The sequence below is a fragment of the Artemia sp. Qi Xiang Cuo genome, chromosome 19 (assembly GCF_049724085.1).
Source record: "Artemia sp. Qi Xiang Cuo chromosome 19, ASM4972408v1, whole genome shotgun sequence".
In the NCBI taxonomy this organism is placed as follows: Eukaryota; Metazoa; Arthropoda; class Branchiopoda; order Anostraca; family Artemiidae; genus Artemia; species Artemia sp. Qi Xiang Cuo.
Genome location: NC_142812.1, coordinates 18,280,773 through 18,302,513, shown reverse-complemented (window position 1 = coordinate 18,302,513; position 21,741 = coordinate 18,280,773). Strand labels below are relative to the sequence as shown.

At 35.8% G+C, this 21,741-nt stretch overlaps 1 protein-coding gene across 6 annotated transcripts in view; it reads left to right on the top strand.

The window, feature by feature from the left end:
- Nucleotides 1–21,741, top strand: part of LOC148940568 (uncharacterized) — a 41,475-nt gene that overhangs the window by 6,035 nt on the left and 13,699 nt on the right. For 5 of the 6 annotated variants that reach the window (XM_089105417.1, XM_089105414.1, XM_089105415.1 and 2 more), the window contains one exon: nt 16,557–16,730. The exons of the other annotated variant lie outside the window; for it this stretch is intronic. In XM_089105417.1, the coding sequence (XP_088961543.1) occupies nt 16,557–16,730 (174 nt within the window). The remainder of the gene's footprint in view (nt 1–16,556; nt 16,731–21,741) is intronic. 6 annotated transcript variants of the gene reach the window in all.

The following is a 21,741-nucleotide window of genomic DNA, read 5'->3' as shown; positions in this document are numbered from 1 at the left end:
ATTTTGATTGAACGTGTTTGGGGAAAGGGATGGGATATGTTTGATTGGATGTGTGTGGGCACATTGCCACATTGCTTTACTTAGGCAGCGCAATTGTGCTGCCTATGATACGCTGGCTTATACTAGTAACAACCACAAGCTGAAGACATACAATATCTTTGGTTTCAAAGTGTCCTGGTCTAAGCCCCCTCCCCAATTATATATATATATATATATATATATATATATATATATATATATATATATATATATATATATATATATATATATATATATATATATATATATATATATATATATATATATATATATATATATATATATATATATATATATATATATATATATATATATATATATATATATATATATATATATATATATATATATATATATATATATATATATATATATATATATATATATATATATATATATATATATATATATATATATATATATATATATATATATATATATATATATATATATATAGTATCTACATACATTTTGCCCACATTGCCCTTTACTTAGGCAGCGCAATTGTGCTGCCTATGATACTGTAGCGATAAAAGAAATTTGTAGCAATAAAAGAAAGGACTGAGACAATTGCGATAATGAAGATTGACCGGGTTGAGTCTAAAATTGTACCTTGAAGCTGTGAACTTATACCTTATAAGTTCTCCGATAGCGCCACCTATAGCGCCGAGAACTGTGCCGTGTGTAATATTATGATTTAAAGCGGTGTACCGATCGCACCAGTTCTTCTGGGATAGGATTTTTCTTGGGCTACTTAAAAGACTAGGCAAGCTATAAAAATAATGAGAAAATTAAGTTTATGATCGCGCCACAGCAATGGGGAGTAAAGTAAATTTATGACCACGCCACCCTTAATCATTGAGAGAAAAATAAAATATGCAATTATATGAACATAACCTCCTTCACTTGGGTTATATCGAAATCAATTACCTGTTATAGTATGTAGAAATTAGATTCCTGGGGAGTGTGACCTTGGAAGTATGCAAACTAGCTACCTGTCGTGCGACTAGATACAGACATATAAAATATAATAAACGCAAATAGAAAGATAATAATATTATTATGACTTACATATTTAGGTGTACAGCAATGCTCGCTTCAATTGACGGCAAAAAATAATAACCAAGTCTCTACAATGACTGCATAATAATTTGAATCGCAATGCCTGTATGCCAGCATAATTCTGCTCTAAATGATCCTGAATCTGATTTACGAATACTTTCAAAAAGCACTTTTACCCCACTATCAAACGCAGTTTTTTTGTCCTGCGCTCTAATTGATGACTCACAATTGGCCCAAGTCCTGAGGCGGGCCAAACCCTCCGTCCAATAATCAGTCTTAAATATTTCTGATGATCCAAACGTTCACACGGCTCTTATAATTTAAACTTCCTGAGAAACATTGTGTGTGTAGCATCTTTTTTATTGTCCACTATCTTAGCGAAATCCAAAGCTGGATAGCGCCGTTCTTTGTCTGAGGCTAAGCTGCAATTTTTCTCTTTGCTGATTAAGGAGTTTTTTTTAAAACTATATTTAACTTAATTAGAGGAAGTCGGAATTATCTTTAGAAAGAAGGAACTTTATTCTTTGTATTTTAAATATATTGCATTTTCCTCACGGTACATATTACCCTTCCCATTATTTAATGACGTCTCGTCATTAGGATTTGCTTGCGTTTGGGCTTTTGAAGTGTTCGCTATTTATTAACAATTTATTCTACATAATTTTGATTGACATTGTATTATTTCATATTTTTATTTTGGCTTAATCAGGGGTGCCCAAAATTTTCTTTATTACTTTTTTCTTATTTTATTCTACGTCCCTATCTTAAATTCATCTACTGGACTAAGATTATTCATGGTTCTAGCCTAGCTACTATACTAAATATTTTTTTTCTACATCTAACACTGATTACTTTTACATTTCCAACATAGGTTGGGGCTATTCTACCTTTATATAAGATTTTTTTTTTTTGCTGTCTATAGGGCACACTGCTTTCTATCTACGCTACATTAAATGAATAGCTCGACAACGCTTCATCTAACTCTATCTGGACATCTAACACTACATACAAGAATGATTTAAAACACACAATATTGGGTTTACCATGTTCACTGGTAACATTGAAACACTTTCACTGGGGATGTTTGCTATCGTAATATTAATGATAGGATATTGGAATTTTTGAGTTATCAAAGTTATTAAGAAGTAACATATGTAAATTCACATCTATTTCATCACCATTCATGTCTTTTTAGCGTACTCAATTTTCTGTTGTAAATTATGGTCCTTCACTTCTTTTGTCTTGGCAAAATTTTTTAAAGCACTCACAATATAGTTTCTTCATGGAACAGTTCGAGCATGATTGTGTTCACACGACGAGCTTTCTCTAATTGTCAATTGGGAAATGATGCTTCCAACTACAGGTGTGGGAATGTGCTATCAGGGTTCATTCTCACCTGCTTTTTGACAGTTCATAGGGTGCCTTATCATTAAGGGGTCGAACACTGGGAGGGCGTTTATTTTCTTCTCAGAATGTCATTTTTGGGATATTTTGAGGCACATAGAGAATGTATTCTCGTATAAAATTGTTCATTTGTGTCTCTTATAAAATTGTTAGCTCATGGCTTGCGTCTATTAACCTTTGCGGTGAGTCCTCAGTTAAATCACGGGGGAATTGAAGTTTGGATTTGGAAGAGGTCGACATCAAACTATAGTGACTCCTTCATCATATTGTCTTTAACTTTTGGGAGGGGTATATTGTCACTGAGGGGTTGTTCACTGAGATTAATTTTGGTTTCTGCAATTCAATGGTTGGTTTCCAGGTCCATTTTTCAGAAATTATCTCGTAACATTCATGGGATAACAGAGTTATGAGCTTTCCACACAGAGGGGATAGGATGGATTCCGAGAGATGGTCGAAAGGGATTCGACGCGTGAGTCTGTGATACATAAAGAGTTTTTTGGGTCATCAAATTTCATAACTATACGGTCATATGGTATATGGGTCCATAATGATTATCAAAGGCGATATTTATGTACTTATATCTTGTACTGGTCGATGGGGTTCTCAGAATTTATGTGATTATATAGTTCGATAATGCACTGGATACTGAGATTCAAATATAATGTTACCTGATACGTAATATGGTTCATGGTCGAGGAAACAGCGATCATAAAGTAACTGTTGTTTTCGTAGACGAAGCTGGGATGAAAATTGGCAGGAGTCTATGGTGAGTACTCTTCGTTGGTTGAGGTATGATGAAAATAGATGCTACTAGGTTGTATCTGCGCTGGACTACGCATTGTAATAATCGATTTCCAATACGTCAATCCACTTCCTGTAATAAAAACAACGAGGCAGAATCACACGTTCTTTAAAACAAATAGTCATAATATATAATAAATAATACAAGTAGGTGCATTTTGGGGTGAAGATTACCCTACAAGATAATATAAAAATACACTGATATTACTACATAAAACGACATTATTATCATGTTGGTTTTGTACACGTACAATTCCCATTTGGGAATCTGAAATAAAGATGTCTTAAAATTTGTTTTGAGAAAGGAAGCAACGATAAAAGGCTTATTTAATTCTTCAATACATATTTAATTTTCCCTTAAATTAAAAACAATCCTTCAAACATAAGATATTCTACATTATTAAGTTTGAGGTATAATTTTATAACATATTTCATGCCTGCATTGTTCACGCACGTCCGTGCTGTTTAAGAAACGCATGTTGCAGCGTCATAACCACACGGTTGTACGCAAACAACCTTACAATGAGGGATAAAGACATAGCAAGGACGAGTGTAGACCTCTATACCCACTCGTTTTCTAATGTCTTCCCTTTTTCTTGGCTTAGACGTTCTCATGGGGTTCCGGGTTAAACATCTGCATTTAATCTATTTGCCCGTCTTCGTCTTTTGGTTTTTGTCTTCTTAGTCTCGGGATTTTTCCGTAATTAAAAGTCAATAGGGGTCTTATGGTCAGGGAAGTTACAAATATGAAACAAAAGGCCAATTGTATGTTCCACCAGAAAATGGTTGAGAATAATCCGTATCTATTTCCACACTCGTTAATCTCTGGTCTTCATTTGTAAATAGGGGAATCTGGGAACTCTAACGCTTCTCTTATTTTTGTAAGCCTTTTTGTCCCTTTATTCTTTTCTATTTTGGACCATATCGAGGCTTTCATTTCCTTGTTTTCTATATTGTGAATAGTGTACGACAGGTTAATTGCCTTGAAGTTGGTTATCTTGGGACTTATTATCTTTGTGCTCGTGGTAATTAACGGCGTTCGGACAGTTGACTCTTTGGTTACGAGTCGACACCCTTGTTTTACGGTTATCGTACCCACATTTTGTAACAGTAATTCTGTTTTGTAACTTGGGTCTATTCTTTCTGTATTATTATAACAAGACATAGTTCCAACAGTTTCTCTTGGAACAGAAAATTTCTAAGGTGTATGAATATTTCTCGCTTAGTAATTCCTATCGCGGCTTCTTTCAGTTGGACTGGGTACATCGTGCTGCAATGGTACGGGTAGACTTTTTATATTAAAGAAAATTATACGAATTAATTATATACAATGTGACTTTTTAATTAGAATTTGTTTTCGGGAACTGATATATGTTGAACGGACGGTAGCAGACGGTTTTGATTCATGCGAAGCCATGATATACGCTGAACAAAATTTTTCTACAGCATTTTTATAATTGTATGATTTTTACTTGTGAGCTAAAAGTTGTTTTTTTTTTAATTATTATTCATTTATGACACTTATCCATTAAAATCTTTTAATCCTATACTGATTAAGTGTAATTCCATCTATCGGGTTTTTTAATCGTTCTACCCGATTGTGTCGTTACTTTCACCTTAACTTCTTCTCGTTTTTTCTTTTTCGGTTTTCTAGTGAATCCCTATAAAGCTTTTTGTATTGTTTTTTTCACAAATTCTTCACCTTTTAATTTTTTCTACTTCGTGTTAGTGGCTATAGAAGACGGTCTTGGTTTCCCTGTTTCTTGAACTACTATATGGTCTGATTCGCCGTCAGAATCTTCGGAACTGGTTTCCGATGATTCCGCATTAGAACTTTTAGAGGTTGCACCTCGCGTTTTTGAGGTATCACCTCCCCTTCCTTCGTAAATTTCTGCTCCTCTGGAAGTAGAAGGTTTATTCTCTAAGTCCTCGCCTTGAGTTTTCAACTCAGGAGATTTGAAAGATTCTTGAGAGCTTTGGGAGGAATCAAGAGTTTTTGCGGGGTTCCTCCACTGTTTGAATGCCATGTCTTCAGGGGAATGGGGCATTTTTTTGCACTATGGTTTCCCTCCATGAAGTCCACTGTTTAGGCTTGACCTTGGACACAGTTGTATCATGGTGTTAGCTTTGTTGGTTATCCTCAGGATTGTTTTTTTCGGGTAATGTTCTTTGATTTGTTTTTATGGAAAAATTTATTAAATCAAGAGCCTCCCACATGTTCGTTCTGTTTAAATCCTAGGAAGGAGTCTTCTTTGGAGCAATGCCGGGGGTTTCTACCACTCAGATCAGGTCTCCCAGCAAGGATAGGGGCCTTTCTATTTGAGTTTCAAAGGAAAACATTTTGCCTGGAAATCTTTTGGGGGGACATGGAGTTGAAATTCTATCGGGGAAAAATTGGGTTTTTGGAGATATTGTATAATCCAATTCTCCCGCGCTATCTGATGATGAACTTTTTGAATCTTTTGGCGTTTCTACTTTCTCTGGTAGTAGATATTTTCTTTTATTTGAAAAAATTTTTCATAGCTAAAAATTCTTCAAAATTTTTCTCATCGCTCTCATCCTCGAAATAGTCTTGCTTGAAATTAAAGGGTTTTAGCTCGTATAATCGTATAATTTTAGCTTGTATAATCCAATTCTCCCGCGCTATCTGATGATGAACTTTTTGAATCTTTTGGCGTTTCTACTTTCTCTGGTAGTAGAGATTTTCTTTTATTTGAAAAAAAATTTCATAGCTAAAAATTCTTCAAAATTTTTCTCATCGCTCTCATCCTCGAAATAGTCTTGCTTGAAATTAAAGGGTTTTAGCTCTGCCATCTTGATCTAGGGGGCTCATTTTCTGCATCTGACGAATCAGTAGAGGAGGGACGCGGTACCCATCTTTCCGGAAATGTGGCTCTTTTTATTCGGCTAACATGTGCCTTGTAAGTTCTTCCGCTATAAGAGTTCACCATTTTAAAAATATATTCATTATTGTAGCTACTGATTATTGCGTATTACCCAGGACTCCTGTTGAAAAGTTTTTTGCTTCTCGGTTTCGCCTTGTTGCCAAGATAGACACGGTCTCCTACCTTTAAATTTTAGTCTACTTCGTCTTTGTTTGAATTGCTTGGCACTTGGTTTATTTTACATTTTTTCAACTCTTGCCTAACTATTTTATAATTTTTCCTCATCCTATTTATAAATTCTTGTTTGTAATCCTCCGAGTTATTGTAATACTGCCGAGATTCAATAATCTCATCATACGGGATTCTAAAATCACGACCGAAAAGTAAATAAAATGGATTGTCTTTGGTTGTTTCTGAATAAGCAGTGTTGATTGCGTTAGTTAAATAAGGAAAGAATTGATTCCAATCATTCCTTTTGTCTTTTGTATAAATGCTTAATATATTCGAAAATATTTTATGCCTATTTTATATTTTACCATTAGCTTGTGGGTGATACGCAGATGTCACCATTTTCTCTATGTTAAGAAAACTCATTAAATCTTTTGTTACCTTTGAAACAAAATTGCTTCCGTTCTCACTTAAAACTTTATTGGGAACGCCAAATTGTAAAAATAATTTCGCTAACACCTTACTGGTGGCGTAAGCACCTTGATTTTTCAATGCTTTTGCAGAAGTAAATCCAGAAAAGTGATCTATAACTGAAAGAATACAGGTATGGCCTCTGTTGGAAACAGGCAAGCCTCCGCTGGTTCCGTATAAGTCAAATGAGATAATATCGAAGGGGTACTTAGCTACCGGGACCCTTCCCATTGGAGCATTAGGATAAGCTTGGGGGATTTTTCTTAAGTTATATGATTGGCATTTACCTACAAATTCTTTTAAGTTTTGTTATTGCCGACGGCACGTAAAAAAATTGTCTTAATTTATGGAAAGTTTTCGTTACTCCTAAGTATCCACCTGTATCTGAATGAAAATATTCCAACGCAAGTATTATTAAGTTTTGTGGTAACACAGGTATTATGGAGGTTTGGTTTCTATTTGTCGCAGCAGTCACGATTCTACATAGTATTTCCTCATCAAGATCATAGTTAAAATTATCTATTTCTTTTCTAGGAGTTTTGAATTTATCCGGTAACGCATCGTCATTCACAAATTAATTGATAAGTGCTGAATACATTTCGTCCTTTTTTTGTTTTCTTTTTATATTTTCTAAAGACAGGGGACAATGGTTAACCTTATTTTCTTTTACTGTGTCTTTGACTTTGTTTTTCTTACATTCATGTTTGCTCTTAGCATTGATAGAGTTAACTTCATTTTCCTCAGCTTCCGACGGAATATTTTCTGGGTATCTACTCAAAAAGATACAACTTACGTTTTGTTTACCCTTTAAATATTCAACTTCATTATCAAGATCCTTAATTTTCCCTATCATTCTGTATAGGATTGTCGCAGGGTTTTTAAATGAGTGCAGATGAAGCAAACTTTTATGGTCGCGTCAGAGCTTCAACTTTCTAAAGATCGTTTGGTGTCTAAATTTGTCGAAGTGGTGGATTATAGAAAATAATTCTAAGTTTGTGGCGGAATAACTACTTTCGCCCTTTGATAAGGTTCTACTCGAATAGCATATAACTTTTCTTTTTTTTGATTAGAAGGTCCTTGTAAAGGATCAGGGTTTCCTATGGGAATTATTTGCGAAAGAATAACCCCAGTGCCTTTTGAACTAGCATCGGTTGTGACTACAAATTGTTCGTTTTCGAAATCAGGAAGTGATAATATTGGTTCAGAAGTGAGTGCCTTTTTGAGACGGTCTAGGGAAGTTTGAGCTTCCTGGGACCAGGTAAGATTTTGGGAGTTTCCTTTAGTTAATTCCGTGAGGGGTTTCGCAATTTGGGCGTAATTGCGCACGAATTGTCTAAAGTAGCCAGTAAAACCTAAAATTCCCCTTAATTCTTTCGTGGTTCTAGGGGGTTTGAGGTTTTCATCACCTTTTATTTTATCAGGGTCTGGGGATATCTCTCCTTGTGTTACTACTACTCCTAAAAATTTATTTTAGGTTGAAATAAATTTACTTTCTCAGGCCGGCATTTTAAATTGCCCTGTCTGAACTTCTCGAACACCTTAGCTAATGTTTCTAAGTGTTGTTCAGTGTTTTCTCCCACGCATATGACATCATCAACAAAATGAATGATATTCTTTAATCCTCTTAACAGGTGTAATAGGGGTCTACATAGCGCGCTTGAACTTGTTTTAAGTCCAAAAGGTACTCTTAAGAAATCATATGAACCACATTCAGCTGTTGAAAATGCAGTTTTATGGGCATCTTTTTCGGCTATTTTCACTTGGTGGCAGCCTTGGGTGAGATCCAAAGAAGTAAAAATTTTGTTTTTGCTTGAAATTGCGTCAAGAATTTCATCTATTCTTGGTAGAGGAAATTTTTCACTAACTACTTGTTTGTTAAGGGCTCTATAGTCTACTACAAGTCTAAGATCACCATTCTTTTTTTGTACCAAGATCACTGGTCCAGAATACGAACTTATGCTGGGGCGTTTAATTTCATTTTTTTCTAATTCATGAATTTTATTTTTTAACCACTCTTTGTGCTTATACGGCACAAGATATGACTGTTTCGCTACAGGATTACCAGTCGTTAAAATTTAATGTTCATAAAATGGTATCAGTCCGATGTCATCTTCAGATGCGGAAAAAATATCTTTAAAATTCCATAATAATTCGCGCAATTTTTTCTTAAGTTCCATGTCCGTAATATGATCCATATTAAATTTGTTTAAAAATTGCGATTTAGTTAGAGGATATTTGTTATTAGAGGTTTTAATGCCGTTAACTCAGTTTGTTTTAGAATTTTCCCATCTATTTAAATCATTCTCCGATAAAACTTGGATTTGAACTAAACACGTCCCTTTAGTTATTGTAATTGTATTATTTTCGTGGTTATTAGTTACCCAAATAAAACCTTCTCCTTTGTTGTAATATATAATCTGTTCCTCGCATAGCAAATTTTCAGGAATTTCATTTGACGGAGTTACAAACCATATGTTGGACTTGCTAACCACTGGTTCAATCCTCTGTGTTATTTGAATTTTTCGCATCGTTTAGGGAGGGACTTTTGTTTTCTTTATCGTGAATCCGTAATATTTTTTTTTATTTTCATTTTTTATTAGATTCATACTGGCGCTATGCTGCGCCATTGCGGCATCTTGCGGTGTCAAGCTGGGTTTTACTATGTTTTTCCATAATTCCACTATTTTCTTGATTTCGTTTGACCTGTACTGTCGCATATCTCCTATTTTTATTTTCGCAGATTCAATACCCTTATTTTTTAAATTTACTTCATCTCTGCAATGTCTCTCAGAATAATTGGACAAGTTTCTAGCTATGCCATGTCCTTTTTGCGAGACATGAGGTTCAAAATATTGCGACATTATACCACCAGAAATTTTATTTACTGTTACGTTGTCTTCGTAACCTCTGTTACAATTTCTTAAGGTAGAAATTTCTTCCCCTATCTTAGCCGGGTAGACAAGCTTTTCGTTCGCTACGTCTAATAATACTGTATTAGACCTTAAAAAATTTGCGCCTATTATTGCCTCATACGGAAAATTATCGCATATTATAAAATTTTTGTCGAAAAGATCCTATTGTTCCTTTTTACGTGTTGGCGAATTGAACCTCTTGCATCCAATTTATGCCCTGTCACGCTAGTTAGATTGGGATTATTAAAATTTCTTTGTTGTCTAATATGGGGAGGCAACATATCAAATACGCATGAGTTTATAATGTTCGCAGTAGCACCAGAGCCAATCAAAGCCTTAAAGTAAATATTTGCCACACAAAAGTCATTAAAAATAGGTAACTTATTATTACTATCACTACAAGACGGTACTACTATTGTTTTGGACCTATAAAATATTCTGGACGCCCTCTGGGTCCAATTTATATTTTTGAGGGGCCTAAAACATTTCCCTGTGGATTTGTTTCATACGTCGGTGTCTGTAGTAGAGATTCAGAGACGTGAAATTCCGTAGGCATATCTAATTGATTTACATTTGTTTTTCGATTTTGCCCGATATTATTACGATAGTTTGGATTTCTTGCGTCAGTGGCGGCAGCTGGCGCTGACTGCCAATATCGTTGGCTTGAAAAATTTTCATTTCCCGTCGGAAAATTTTCGTGATTTCTATATAGCATTCTCGCATTATATTGGCTTTGGCGAGTATTTGGGTTTTCAAATCGGTAATTAATTTGTCTATTGGGGGGGAGATTGTACAAATTTGGCTGGTATGCGTTGTAAGGTACTGATTGGCGCAATCTTCCCTGGTTATAGCCTAGCGCAACACCAGCACTAAAATTTGTTCTCCCGAACCAATGGTTGCCATAATTTTGCTTACTGTCGACAGCAATTCTTGTTGTGGTATTGAGGTCATAGCAGAACTCCCTCGCGAGGTGCCCAGGTCGATTGCAAATATAGCATCTTATTATTGCATGGCTATTTTCATAGTTAGATTGTTGGACAGGCTGAAAACGCACTGTTTTCTGCCTAGCGGGTTCTTGCGTTTTATTTCTTTGTGGCACTAGGGAGTTATCCCTTGAAAAGAAATTGGGAGACGCCTGATCGCCCTTGAAGATTAGGTTCGCGTTTGAATCGCCTTGTCTATTTATTTTTGCTTCTCCCTTTTTTGAGTTTGACTTGGTTATTTATTGTAATTTATTTTCATTATGAGTTTTACTTACTTACTGAGGTTGTTTTGTTGTAGCTTGAACCAGATTTTCGTCCTCATAATTCAGAGCCAAATATTAATATGGACGGTGGAATGTTTTTTAGTGTCTTTTTCTATATTTCCGTGCCCAGATAAAATATTGAATTTTCAAATCCTTGGCGAAATAAGATAGAAGGTATGAGGATTATCAGCCCTACTCATGTTAATTTTTACTCTTTTTGATTTTGACTCGTCTATTTATTGTAATTTCTGTTTGTTTTGAGTTGTTTTTTTTTATTGATAGTGATTTGTGGTAGTTTTACGGTTGGAAGATTATTTGACTATATTTTTTTCTTTCTTGGCTTAATGAAGCTCTTTACTTTTCTTTAAAAAGCTTGTTATGTTGAAAATTTTTTTAAATTAATTTCTCTTTGTGTTTTATTGACATAGTCTTTTTCATGGAAAAAATAATATTCTATATCTTTTTAGTTTTTTCTATAAGAATCCATAGTATGGGTTGCTATTTGTGTGTAGGGGAAAGTTTTTCAACAATTTTTAATTGTTGGCGCAGAAACTTAAAAAAAATATCTCAAAAACTTTTTAAGATAGCAACAAAATGGCTATCTCAAAATTTTGATTGGATGTGTTTGGGGAAAGGGATAGGATATGTTTAATTGGATGACATACAATATCTTTGGTTTCGAAGTATCCTGGTCTAAACCCTTCCCCCCCCCCCCAATATATATATATATATATATATATATATATATATATATATATATTGTGCCCACATTGTCCTTTACTTAGGCAGCGCAATTGTACTGCCTATGATACGCTGGCCTATACTAGGGTAGGGACCGTTGGTTCTAGTTTGTTTCAGATAAATGCCCTAGTTTGTTTCAGATAAATGTCATGGTATACTGCATAAATACCATGAAATTGCCAAGCAAGCACACGGGGAATTAATTGACATAGTCTTTTTCATGGAAAAAATAATATTTTATATATGTTTAGTTTTTTTCTATAAGAATCCATAGTATGGGTTGCTATTTGTATTTAGGGGAAAGTTTTTCAACAATTTTTAATTGTTGGTGCAGAAACTTAAAAAAAAAACACCTCAAAAACTTTTTAAGATAGCAACGAAATGGCTATCTCAAAATTTTGATTGAATGTGTTTGGGGAAAGGGATGGGATATGTTTAATTGGATGATATACAATATCTTTGGTTTCGAAGTATCCTGGTCTAAAGTCTAAACCCTTCCCCCCAAAATATATATATATATATATATATATATATATATATATATATATATATATATGGACTATCAATAGGAAAGCCAGAGCTTGGAAAAGGTACAAAAAGAAAAAAACACAGGAAAATTGGCTAAGGTATGCGAAGGCTCAGAATCTCGTCTCGGACTCAGTTAGGAAACAGAAGTCTGAATATAAGTAGAAGCTTGCCACTGATATCAAGGCAAACCCCAAATCCTTCTGGAGGCATGTTTCTGCTAAATGTCCTAACCGTCACACCATTCCTGACCTCAAACATAGCGGGGTAACGCACTCGTCGCCGATAGATAAAGCTAATTTACTAAATGTCCAGTTTGCCTCTGCTTTCACCACCCGGTCTTGTCCAACCATCCCTGCAGCACCATCACATTCTGTATCTACCCCAATGCCTAGCCTGTTAATTACTGAAGAAATGGTCTCATCTAGCCTCGATAAACTCGACGTTAACAAGTCCAAAGGACCTGACGGGTTACACCCAGGGCTTCTTCAAGAGTGTAGAAATGTCCTCGCTTCTCCTCTGTGCAGACTCTTTCAGCTGTCCCTAAAAAACGGAGAGCTACCTACAGGTTGGAAAACGTCATATGTCACGCCAATCCACAAAAAAAGGCCCCAAGGATTGTGCTGAAAATTACTCATTCGGCACTTTGAAACTAACAACATACTAACTCCTTCTCAACATGGCTTCAGAGCTGGTAGATCCGTGGACACTAACCTAATACAGACATACGAGTATGTAACATCACTGCTGGATCAAGGATTTCCTGTTGATATGCTGCTCATGGACCTCTCAAAAGCTTTCGATAGGGTATGTCATGAATTCCTGATCGCCAAACTGAAGGCAGCAGCTGTTGATGGTGTTACTGTGCAGTGGATACAGAGTTTCCTATCAGAAAGAACAAAAGCCGTCAGGGTCTATGATTCTCTAGGTGTTTCTCATTTATCGTTATCCATAACTGTGTTAATTGGCGTCCCCCAGGGGACAATCCTTGGGCCGAGTCTCTTCAATTTTTATATTAATGATGCACCAAACCTTCTCTCGAAGCTCCTCACACTTTGTGCTGATGACTCAAAACTTGTTGGCAAAGCTGCTATACCATCTGATCTCCAATCTATACAAACGGACCTTGATATTCTTGGAAGCTGGGCTGATAAATGTCTCCTCTCCTTTAATGCTGGAAAATGTCATGTCCTTCATTTTGGCAAACATAATCCACATCAGCAGTACCATCTCCAAGGTAACCCCCTCTCTGCAGTTACTGAAGAAAGAGATCTTGGGGTAATTGTTGATCATCGGCTGAGTTTCAGTACCCATGCAAAATCTGTATCTTCTTCTGTCTTCCAATCCCTTCGACTTATTAAAAGAACTATCTCTAGCCGGCGTCCTAATGTATTTAAGAAGCTCTACAAGGCACTGGTTCGTCCACGCCTTGAGATTGGAATGTCCCTGGCGTCCCCCTATTTTAAGAAGGACAGGGAAATACTAGAAAAAGTACATATAAGAGCAACTAAGATGGTTGATGGCCTCAAACAAGTGCCATACGGAGAGCGTTTGCGTCATCTGAAGCTCCCTACTCTCACATACCGGAGGTAGCGAGGCGACATGATTCTAACCCACAAAGTTACTTCAAAAAATACTCTTCCTGGTCTCTTTGCTCCCCCAGAACTCCTTGTGACAAGAGGACATTCAATGAAAATTTTCAAGAAGCACTCTTCTATCCGAGAGAGAAGCCATTTCTTCAGCCAACGAATAACCAACTTGTGGAATCAGCTCTCTGAAGATACGGTGTCTGCAGACTCGACGATTGCCTTCAAGCGAAGACTTGACGAAGATTGGCAACAGCAGGAGTTCCTCTACAACTGGGAAGCTGCTGAGTCTACAACCCGAATGTAGCAAGCGAATCACTACAAAAAAAAAAAAAAAAACCCATTAGATGTCATCACGGAGCATTACAAGGATGGAAAATCCTTAAATTTGCTTCAAGCTGTGATTTAAGGTATATATATATATATATATATATATATATATATATATATATATATATATATATATATATATATATATATATATATATATATATATATATATATATATATATATATATATATATATATATATATTGTGCCCACATTGCCCTTTACTTATGTAGCACAATTGTGCTGCCTATGATACGCTGGCCTATACTAGGGTAGGTCCCAAAGAAGGATGGCTCCATCCGATTTTGCGTAGACTATTGAAAACTGAACAATATTTCCGAATCAGACGCGTATCCAATACCAAGAAGGGATGAAACTCTAGAGTCAGTAGGTTCCACAAAATTTATATCAATTTTAGACTTGAGAAGGGAATATTGACAAGCAAAAATGCACCCAGATGATTCAGCTAAAACTGCTTTTATTACGCCTTTTGGGTTATACCAATTTAGGTATATGCCATTTGGACTAAAAGGGGCACCAGCAACATTTCAAAGACTAGTAGATTGTATCTTGAATTTCGTACCATATACAAGAGCCTATTTGGATGACATTATAGTATTTTCGAGCTCGTTCAATAACATCTAACCCATATGGAACAAGTGTTAACCAGGCTGAGGAGATCAGGACTAACTTTGAATGTAGAAAAATGTAAAGTGGTACAGTCACAGACAGAATACCTGGGACAAAGAATAGGAAACGGTATCATAACCCCATTCAGGGAAAAAATAGAGAAAATTAAAAACGCAGCAGTCCCGAATACAAAGAAAAACGTCGGTCATTTTAGGGGTTGGCAGGGTATTACCAAAAATTCATACTAAATTTTGCAATGATTGTTATACCTTTGACAGAGTTAACAAGAAAGGGTGCCGTAAGCTCCGTAAAATGGACGAAAATTGAGCAAAATGCATTTGATACACTTAAAGATGCTCTTTAAGTGTAAAGAGTGATAACTGCGTAGTTTGTTAAACAAACCACGAGGCTTTAATTGCGCAGTTAGGGATGATTCACCATAGCTAAAAAGCTACTTTCAGAGAACAAGTTTGGTCCAAATTGTCGGGTGGGGGGGTGAAAGTAGGGGCACAAGGCCGATTCATTTGAAGTAAGGCAGCAGGTGGTAAGCATTTGGATTGGCTGGAAAAATCCACATACCTCCCACAGCAGTCAAGCGGTTGAGCGATCTGGGGTAAAATTAGAAGTATGAATTTTCAGTTCTGTTACATGCGGGTCTGAATAAAATTAGCCTTTTTATACTATATGATTTTGACTTTTTATCCAAGGAAGAGTCCAAGGAGATAGTTAAGAATATTAGCGGTAACCCAGGGCGGGTACCCTGGGTTACCGTCCTTAAAGTGGCCCCTTTGACCGTTTGATCACGTTATCGTACCCTAAGGCAGGGTGCATTTTAAATTGGGTACTGACATACCCGATATTTACAGAACCGTTGGGGTAAGCGCGGGCATCCCACTATAAAATTTGGCACTGCCGGGGGCTTCCCCCTCTAGTTAGCGGTGTAGCACCATTTCTGCACCAATAAGTGACCCGTACCTTACCACTCCAATAACTAGTAACAACCACAAGCCGAAGACATACAATATCTTTGGTTTGGGAAATGATTGGAGTGGGAGGAGGGGTTAGTTGCCCTCCATTCAGTTTCGAATTTTTAAAATTCACTAGCTCTTTCAATTTCCAATCGCACGAGGAGCTCTTTTTGAAGTTTTTACAAAAACAAATGGTCATCTCAAAATTTCTATCAGATGCATTTTGGGAAACTGGGAGGTGTGGGGGAAGGGCATATCTACCCTCCCATCACTCGGAATCTCAAAAAGGGCACTAAAACTTCTGATTAGCAATCAAATGTGCCCCTTCCTAAGATCAAAAGATCACCCTTTCTATATAAAACTTATATGACCCCGGGGTATAACTTAAAACCCTTGCCCTGAGGGTTGTAGGGAGGTTGTCATCCTCAAATAAATAATTTCTAGACCTTCCAACCACGCTGATCAAAATGGCTATGTCATAATTTTGTTGGGATGTATTTGGTAAAAGGGTGGGCGTGGGAGGGAGGTTAGTTGCCCTCCAATCACTTTCGGCTATTATAAAGGGCACTAGCCCTTTCAATTTTCGATCGTATGAGCAGCGCTATGATGACGAAAGAAAAGATAATCAACCAATCTTGCTAGAAATTTTTTTTTCGAACATTTTATTTGCGATTAAATCAAAGAACTGAGATTTTTTTTAAACGAAGAATTTTCTTTTGAACCTTTTGATCCATCACTAAATCATTTTTCCAAGTTCTTTATGTAAATTGGCTTTAAATTTTCTTTAGAACTTGAAGACACACTACCAAATGACGGTAAAACTCAGTTTGAAAGTACCAATCCATTTTTATTACCTAAAGAAGAAGTTTTCCAAGAGATGAGTTTTTCTGCAGATGTATTTCCAAAATTTGAACCTGATTGCCACCCTCTGAAATTGGAACCAAGTATCAATATGGGCAATGGTATGTTACCTCTTCTATATTTCCGTGCCAATATAAAATATTCAATTTTAAAGTCCTTGGAAAAATGTGGTAGAAACTGAAATATACCTTTAATAAATAGTTTACAAGCTAGAAGACTGGATAACATAAATTTTTCTTTAAAGTCTCATCCAATATTTTGAATATAAATGATACTAGCAATAATGATGGTATAGGTTTTTAATCTCTGCCACACTTGGTCTTTGATTTCCAATTTAGGCAGTTGATATTATTGAGAAGATATGTAATCCCCGTCCTGCACTGGTATCCGGGATCATTGCTTTTCCTGCGGCGAAAATAATTTCAATGATTTAAAGAACATGAAAATTAGAACTTGGAATGTTACGACATTAAAAAATGACTATCGTATCGACATTTTGACTGACGAATTCAGACGATTCGAACTGGATTTATTAGGAGTTTCAGAAACTTATATCCCAGGGGTAGGAAGCATGAAATTAGGTGATATAGAATTTGTTTACTCAGGCACGAAGGATGGGGTACATAGACAGAGAGTAGGGCTCATAAGGACGCTGCTAGGTCCTGTTAAGGTTGAGAAGGTGTTAATAATAGAATAATAATTGCTCGTTTTATGACTAGAAAGTTCAGGGTATCAGTTATAGTAGTATACGCCCCTGTAGAACCGACTGAGGGAGATACTAGTGACTCAGATGAATTTTACTTACAGTTACAGGAGCAAATAGAGAGGGTCCCAGGTAGAAGTATGATGTTATTACTGGGAGATTTTAACGCCCAGGATTGTAGAAATAGGGATAGATGGTATCCCAGCCTAGGCAAACTTGGTGTTGGAAAAGAAAACAGTAATAGATACAGACTTTTGCAATTTTGTAGGAATAACAATCCAGTTTTAACCAATACGGTACTTGGCTATGAAACTGTTCATGAGTTAAGAAGGTATTCACATGATGGTAAGACAGCTAATCTTAGTAATTATGTTATAGTAAACCGAAGACTGGCCGGATCAATACAAAATACTAGGGTAAATAGCAGTGTTGTTATTGATTTTAAAAGTAAACATCACCATCTAGTAGTGTCTAGGGTTAATTTAAAGCTGAAATATCGGAAGGGTAACTACCTCCCGGGAAGTTATGATGTTGTTAGAATCCAGGATGAGAATTTGAGAGAAACTTTCCAGGAACAGTTGAATACTAAACCTGAGAGTTTAAAATTTGATAATGTGGAAGATCGTTGTAATAATTTTAGAAAAATAATTTTTGAAGTTGCAGAAGGTGTATTAGGGAAGAAAGCTAAAACTGCAGCTAAGCATACTAGTGAAAAAGCTTTATGTTTAATAGAAAGAAGAAATGACTTGTACAAGAATTATCTGAGTGATAGATCGTATGAAAACAAAAGAAATGTAAAGAAAGTGGAGAAAGCATTAAAATATGAACTAAGGAGCTGTGAAGTGGAGGCCATGGATAAAATTGCCGAGGATCTGGAAGATGCAGCTAGACGGCATAATAGTAAAATATTGTACTGGCACGTTAACAAATTGAGAGGGAGTAGTCAATCCGGGCTTGTCCCAGTTAAAGATAGGAATGGGGTCGCAATTAGCGATAAGGAAAAAACAAAAGAGACATGGGCCGAACATTTTGAGAACTTGCTTAACCGAGATAGAGTTGCAGGAAAAAATATAGAGGAAAATGAAAAAGTTTGTGATACCTTGGATGTGAAGGAAGATTTGTTTTGTGAGGAAGAATTAGCAACAGTACTAAAAGGATTAAAGAATAATAAGGCTCCAGGTGCTTATAGGGTGGTGAATGAGTTTCTTAAATATGGTGGCTCTGAGGTTAGATATAAGTTATTGAAGATTATGAATATGATTTTTTGAAAAGGGGAAGTATCTAACGATTTCAGGAAAACCTTAATTATGCCACTTTATAAGAAAGGTGATAAAACAGAGGGTGGTAATTATCGAGGAATTAGTCTGGTCTCTGTAGGTAGCAAATTACTTAGTAATATGAAACTCTTTAGACTGAGAGATGCCGCAGACAAAGTTTTAAGAGAAGAGCAGTGCGGTTTTAGAAAAGGTAGAGGATGTGTCGACCAAATTTTCACTCTTAGTCTAATAATTGAGAAGTGCCTGAGTTTTCAAACACCTTTGGTCCTCAGTTTTATAGATTTTGAGCAAGATTTCGATTCTGTTGATAGAAGAGCTTTAGTAACGGTTTTATCCTTGTATGGTATACCAGACAAATACATTAAAGTGATTAGTGCTATGTACGAGAATAACACTGCTGCGGTTAAGGTAGGAAATGAGGTTAGCAGCTGGTTTTGTATTGAATTAAATAAAAAAACAAGTTTTTTAAACTGAAAGTAAGGAGCGACATTAAAACTTAAAACGAACAGAAATTATTCCGTATATGAAAGGGGCTGTCCACTCCTCAACGCCTCGCTCTTTACGCTAAAGTTTTTTATTGTTTTTAAAAATAAATTTTTTAGACAGAGTAAAAATTTAGAGTAAAGAGAGAGGCGTTGAGGAGTGGACAGCCCATTTCATATAAGGAATAATTTCTGTTCGTTTTAAGTTTTAATGTCGCTCCTTACTGTCAGTTTAAAAAACTTGTTTTTTTTATTTAATTTCTGATCGTTTTTTAGTTAATGCAGCTTTTATTTTGGCTCACCGTCATTGAATAAGTAAACAATATTTGCATAACAATTTTACTTTTCTTTTGCTAAATGGCTGTCTAAATTTGGTTCTGACGTAATTTAAAAATTAACTTACGCAACGAACTTCTATATTCGTATATTTTTCTTCTGGAAAAAAATACAAAGTTGCAGATTTTTGCAGATATGAGCTTGAAACCTATGTTATAGGGTTTTCTGATACGCTGAATATGACAGTGATTTTCATTAAAATTTTTTCACTTTTAGGGGATGTTTCCCTCCTCTTTAAAAAATCGAGTAAGTTTTCTCAGGCTCGTAGCCTTTGATGAGTAATACTAAACTTAATAAAATTTGTATATTTAGAATCAGCATTATAAACACATTCTTTTGATACATTTATTGACATCAAAGTTCCGTTTTTAAAAGTTTTGATTACTATTGAGCCGTATCGCTTGTTTTTTTTTATTGTTTTTTTTTTATTACGTTTATGTTATTACGTATATGATGGGGTTCTCCCCCCCTAGTCAATACCACGCTCTTTACGTTAAAAGTTATAAAAAAATTTAATTCACACACCCCTGAATCACAAAGGCCGTTTAATTAGAATAGATAGCTTTTTTGAAAGCACTAAAAAAACTGTAGCGTAAAGAGCGAGGCATTGATTTGGGGGAGAAACCCCTCATATACGTAATAATTTCTGTTCATTTTAAGTTCTAATGTTGCTTCTTACTTTCAGTTGAAAAAACTTTTTCAAGAAAAAACGTTTTTTTTAATTTAATTTCTGATCGTTTTTTTAAATAATGCTTGGGAATCCGGCGCCCCCTTCATAGAAATGTCCCTTACCCTAAAGAAACATCCTCCACGGAAAGATTATTCCGAGTAACCCCCTCCTCAAGCCCCCCCCCCACCAAAAAAAATTCTTTCTGAAAATGTCTGTATACTTCCCAATAACCAATACAATATGCAAGCAATGGGCAAAGTTCATAACTTGCAGCCCTTCCCCTGGGAACTGTGGGGGATTAAGTCATCGTAAAAGACATATTTATCAGATTTTTGACTATGCTAAACAAAATGGCTATCTCAAAATTTTAATTGGGTGACTTTAAGAAAAAAATGAGCGTGGGAGGGGGCCTAGTTGCCCTCCATTTTTTTTGGTCACCTAAAAAGAGCACTATAACTTTTAATTTCCGTTCCAATGAGCTCTCTTACGATATTCTAGGACCACTGGATCAATATGATCACCCATGGAAAAAAAAACAAATAAACACGCAACCGTGATCTTTCTTCTGGCAAAAAAAAAATGCAAAATTCCCCCTTTTTGTAGATAGGAGCTTGAAATCTGTACAGTATGGTTCTCTGATACGCTGAATATGATGGTGTGAATTTCATTAAGGTTCTATAACTTTTAGGAGGTCTTTCCCCCTTTTTTCAAAAATCAGCCAAATTTTCTAAGGCGCGTAACTTTTGATGGGTAAGATTAAACTTGATGAAACTTATATATTTAAAATCAAAATTAAAATCTGATTCTTTTGATGTATCTATTGGTACCAAAATTCCGGTTTTTAGAGTTTCGGTTACTATTGAGCCGAGTCGCTCTTACTTACAGTTCGTTACCACGAACTGTTTGATCAGGAGTAAAGCAGGGTTGTGTTCTATCCATCTTTATATGGATTATTTTGATGGACTTTGTCTTAAGTATCACGCGAAAGGCAATGGGAGACCACGGAATCACATGGGGAGGGAAAAGTTTCCTGGACTTGGATTATGCTGATGATTTAAGCATCCTAGACGAAAGTGTGAGCAAAATGAATGAAATTTTAGAAGTTTTGCGAGTTCAGGTGCTAATACAGGTTTAAAAATCAATGTTAAGAAGACTAAGTCGCTAAGGCTAGGAATAAGTGAAGATGAAAAGGTGACGTTGGTAATGAAAAGATTGATCGGGTGGACGGCTTCACTTACCTTGGTAGTATTATTAGTAAAGAAGGTTGGAGCAGTGAAGATGTTAAAAATAGAATTGCCATGGCTCAGGGTGTTTTTTCACAGTTAAAAAAAGTCTGGAAGAAAAGGAGGATAAGTCTGCAAACCAAAATTAGAATATTAGAAGCTACAGTGATGACAGTGGTCAAATATGGCTCTGAAGCATGGACGCTCCGAAAAGCGGATAAAGATTTGCTAGATGTTTTCCAGAGAAATTGCTTAAGGATTGTTCTGGGTACCCGGCTGACTTACCGTATTTCAAGCAATAGGCTTTACGAAAAATGTGGTTCAATACCGCTCTCTAGGGTTATAAGGAAAGAAAGATTGAGGTGGCTAGGGCACGTTGTGTGGATGAAGGATGACAGATTGCCGAAGATTGTTCTTTTCG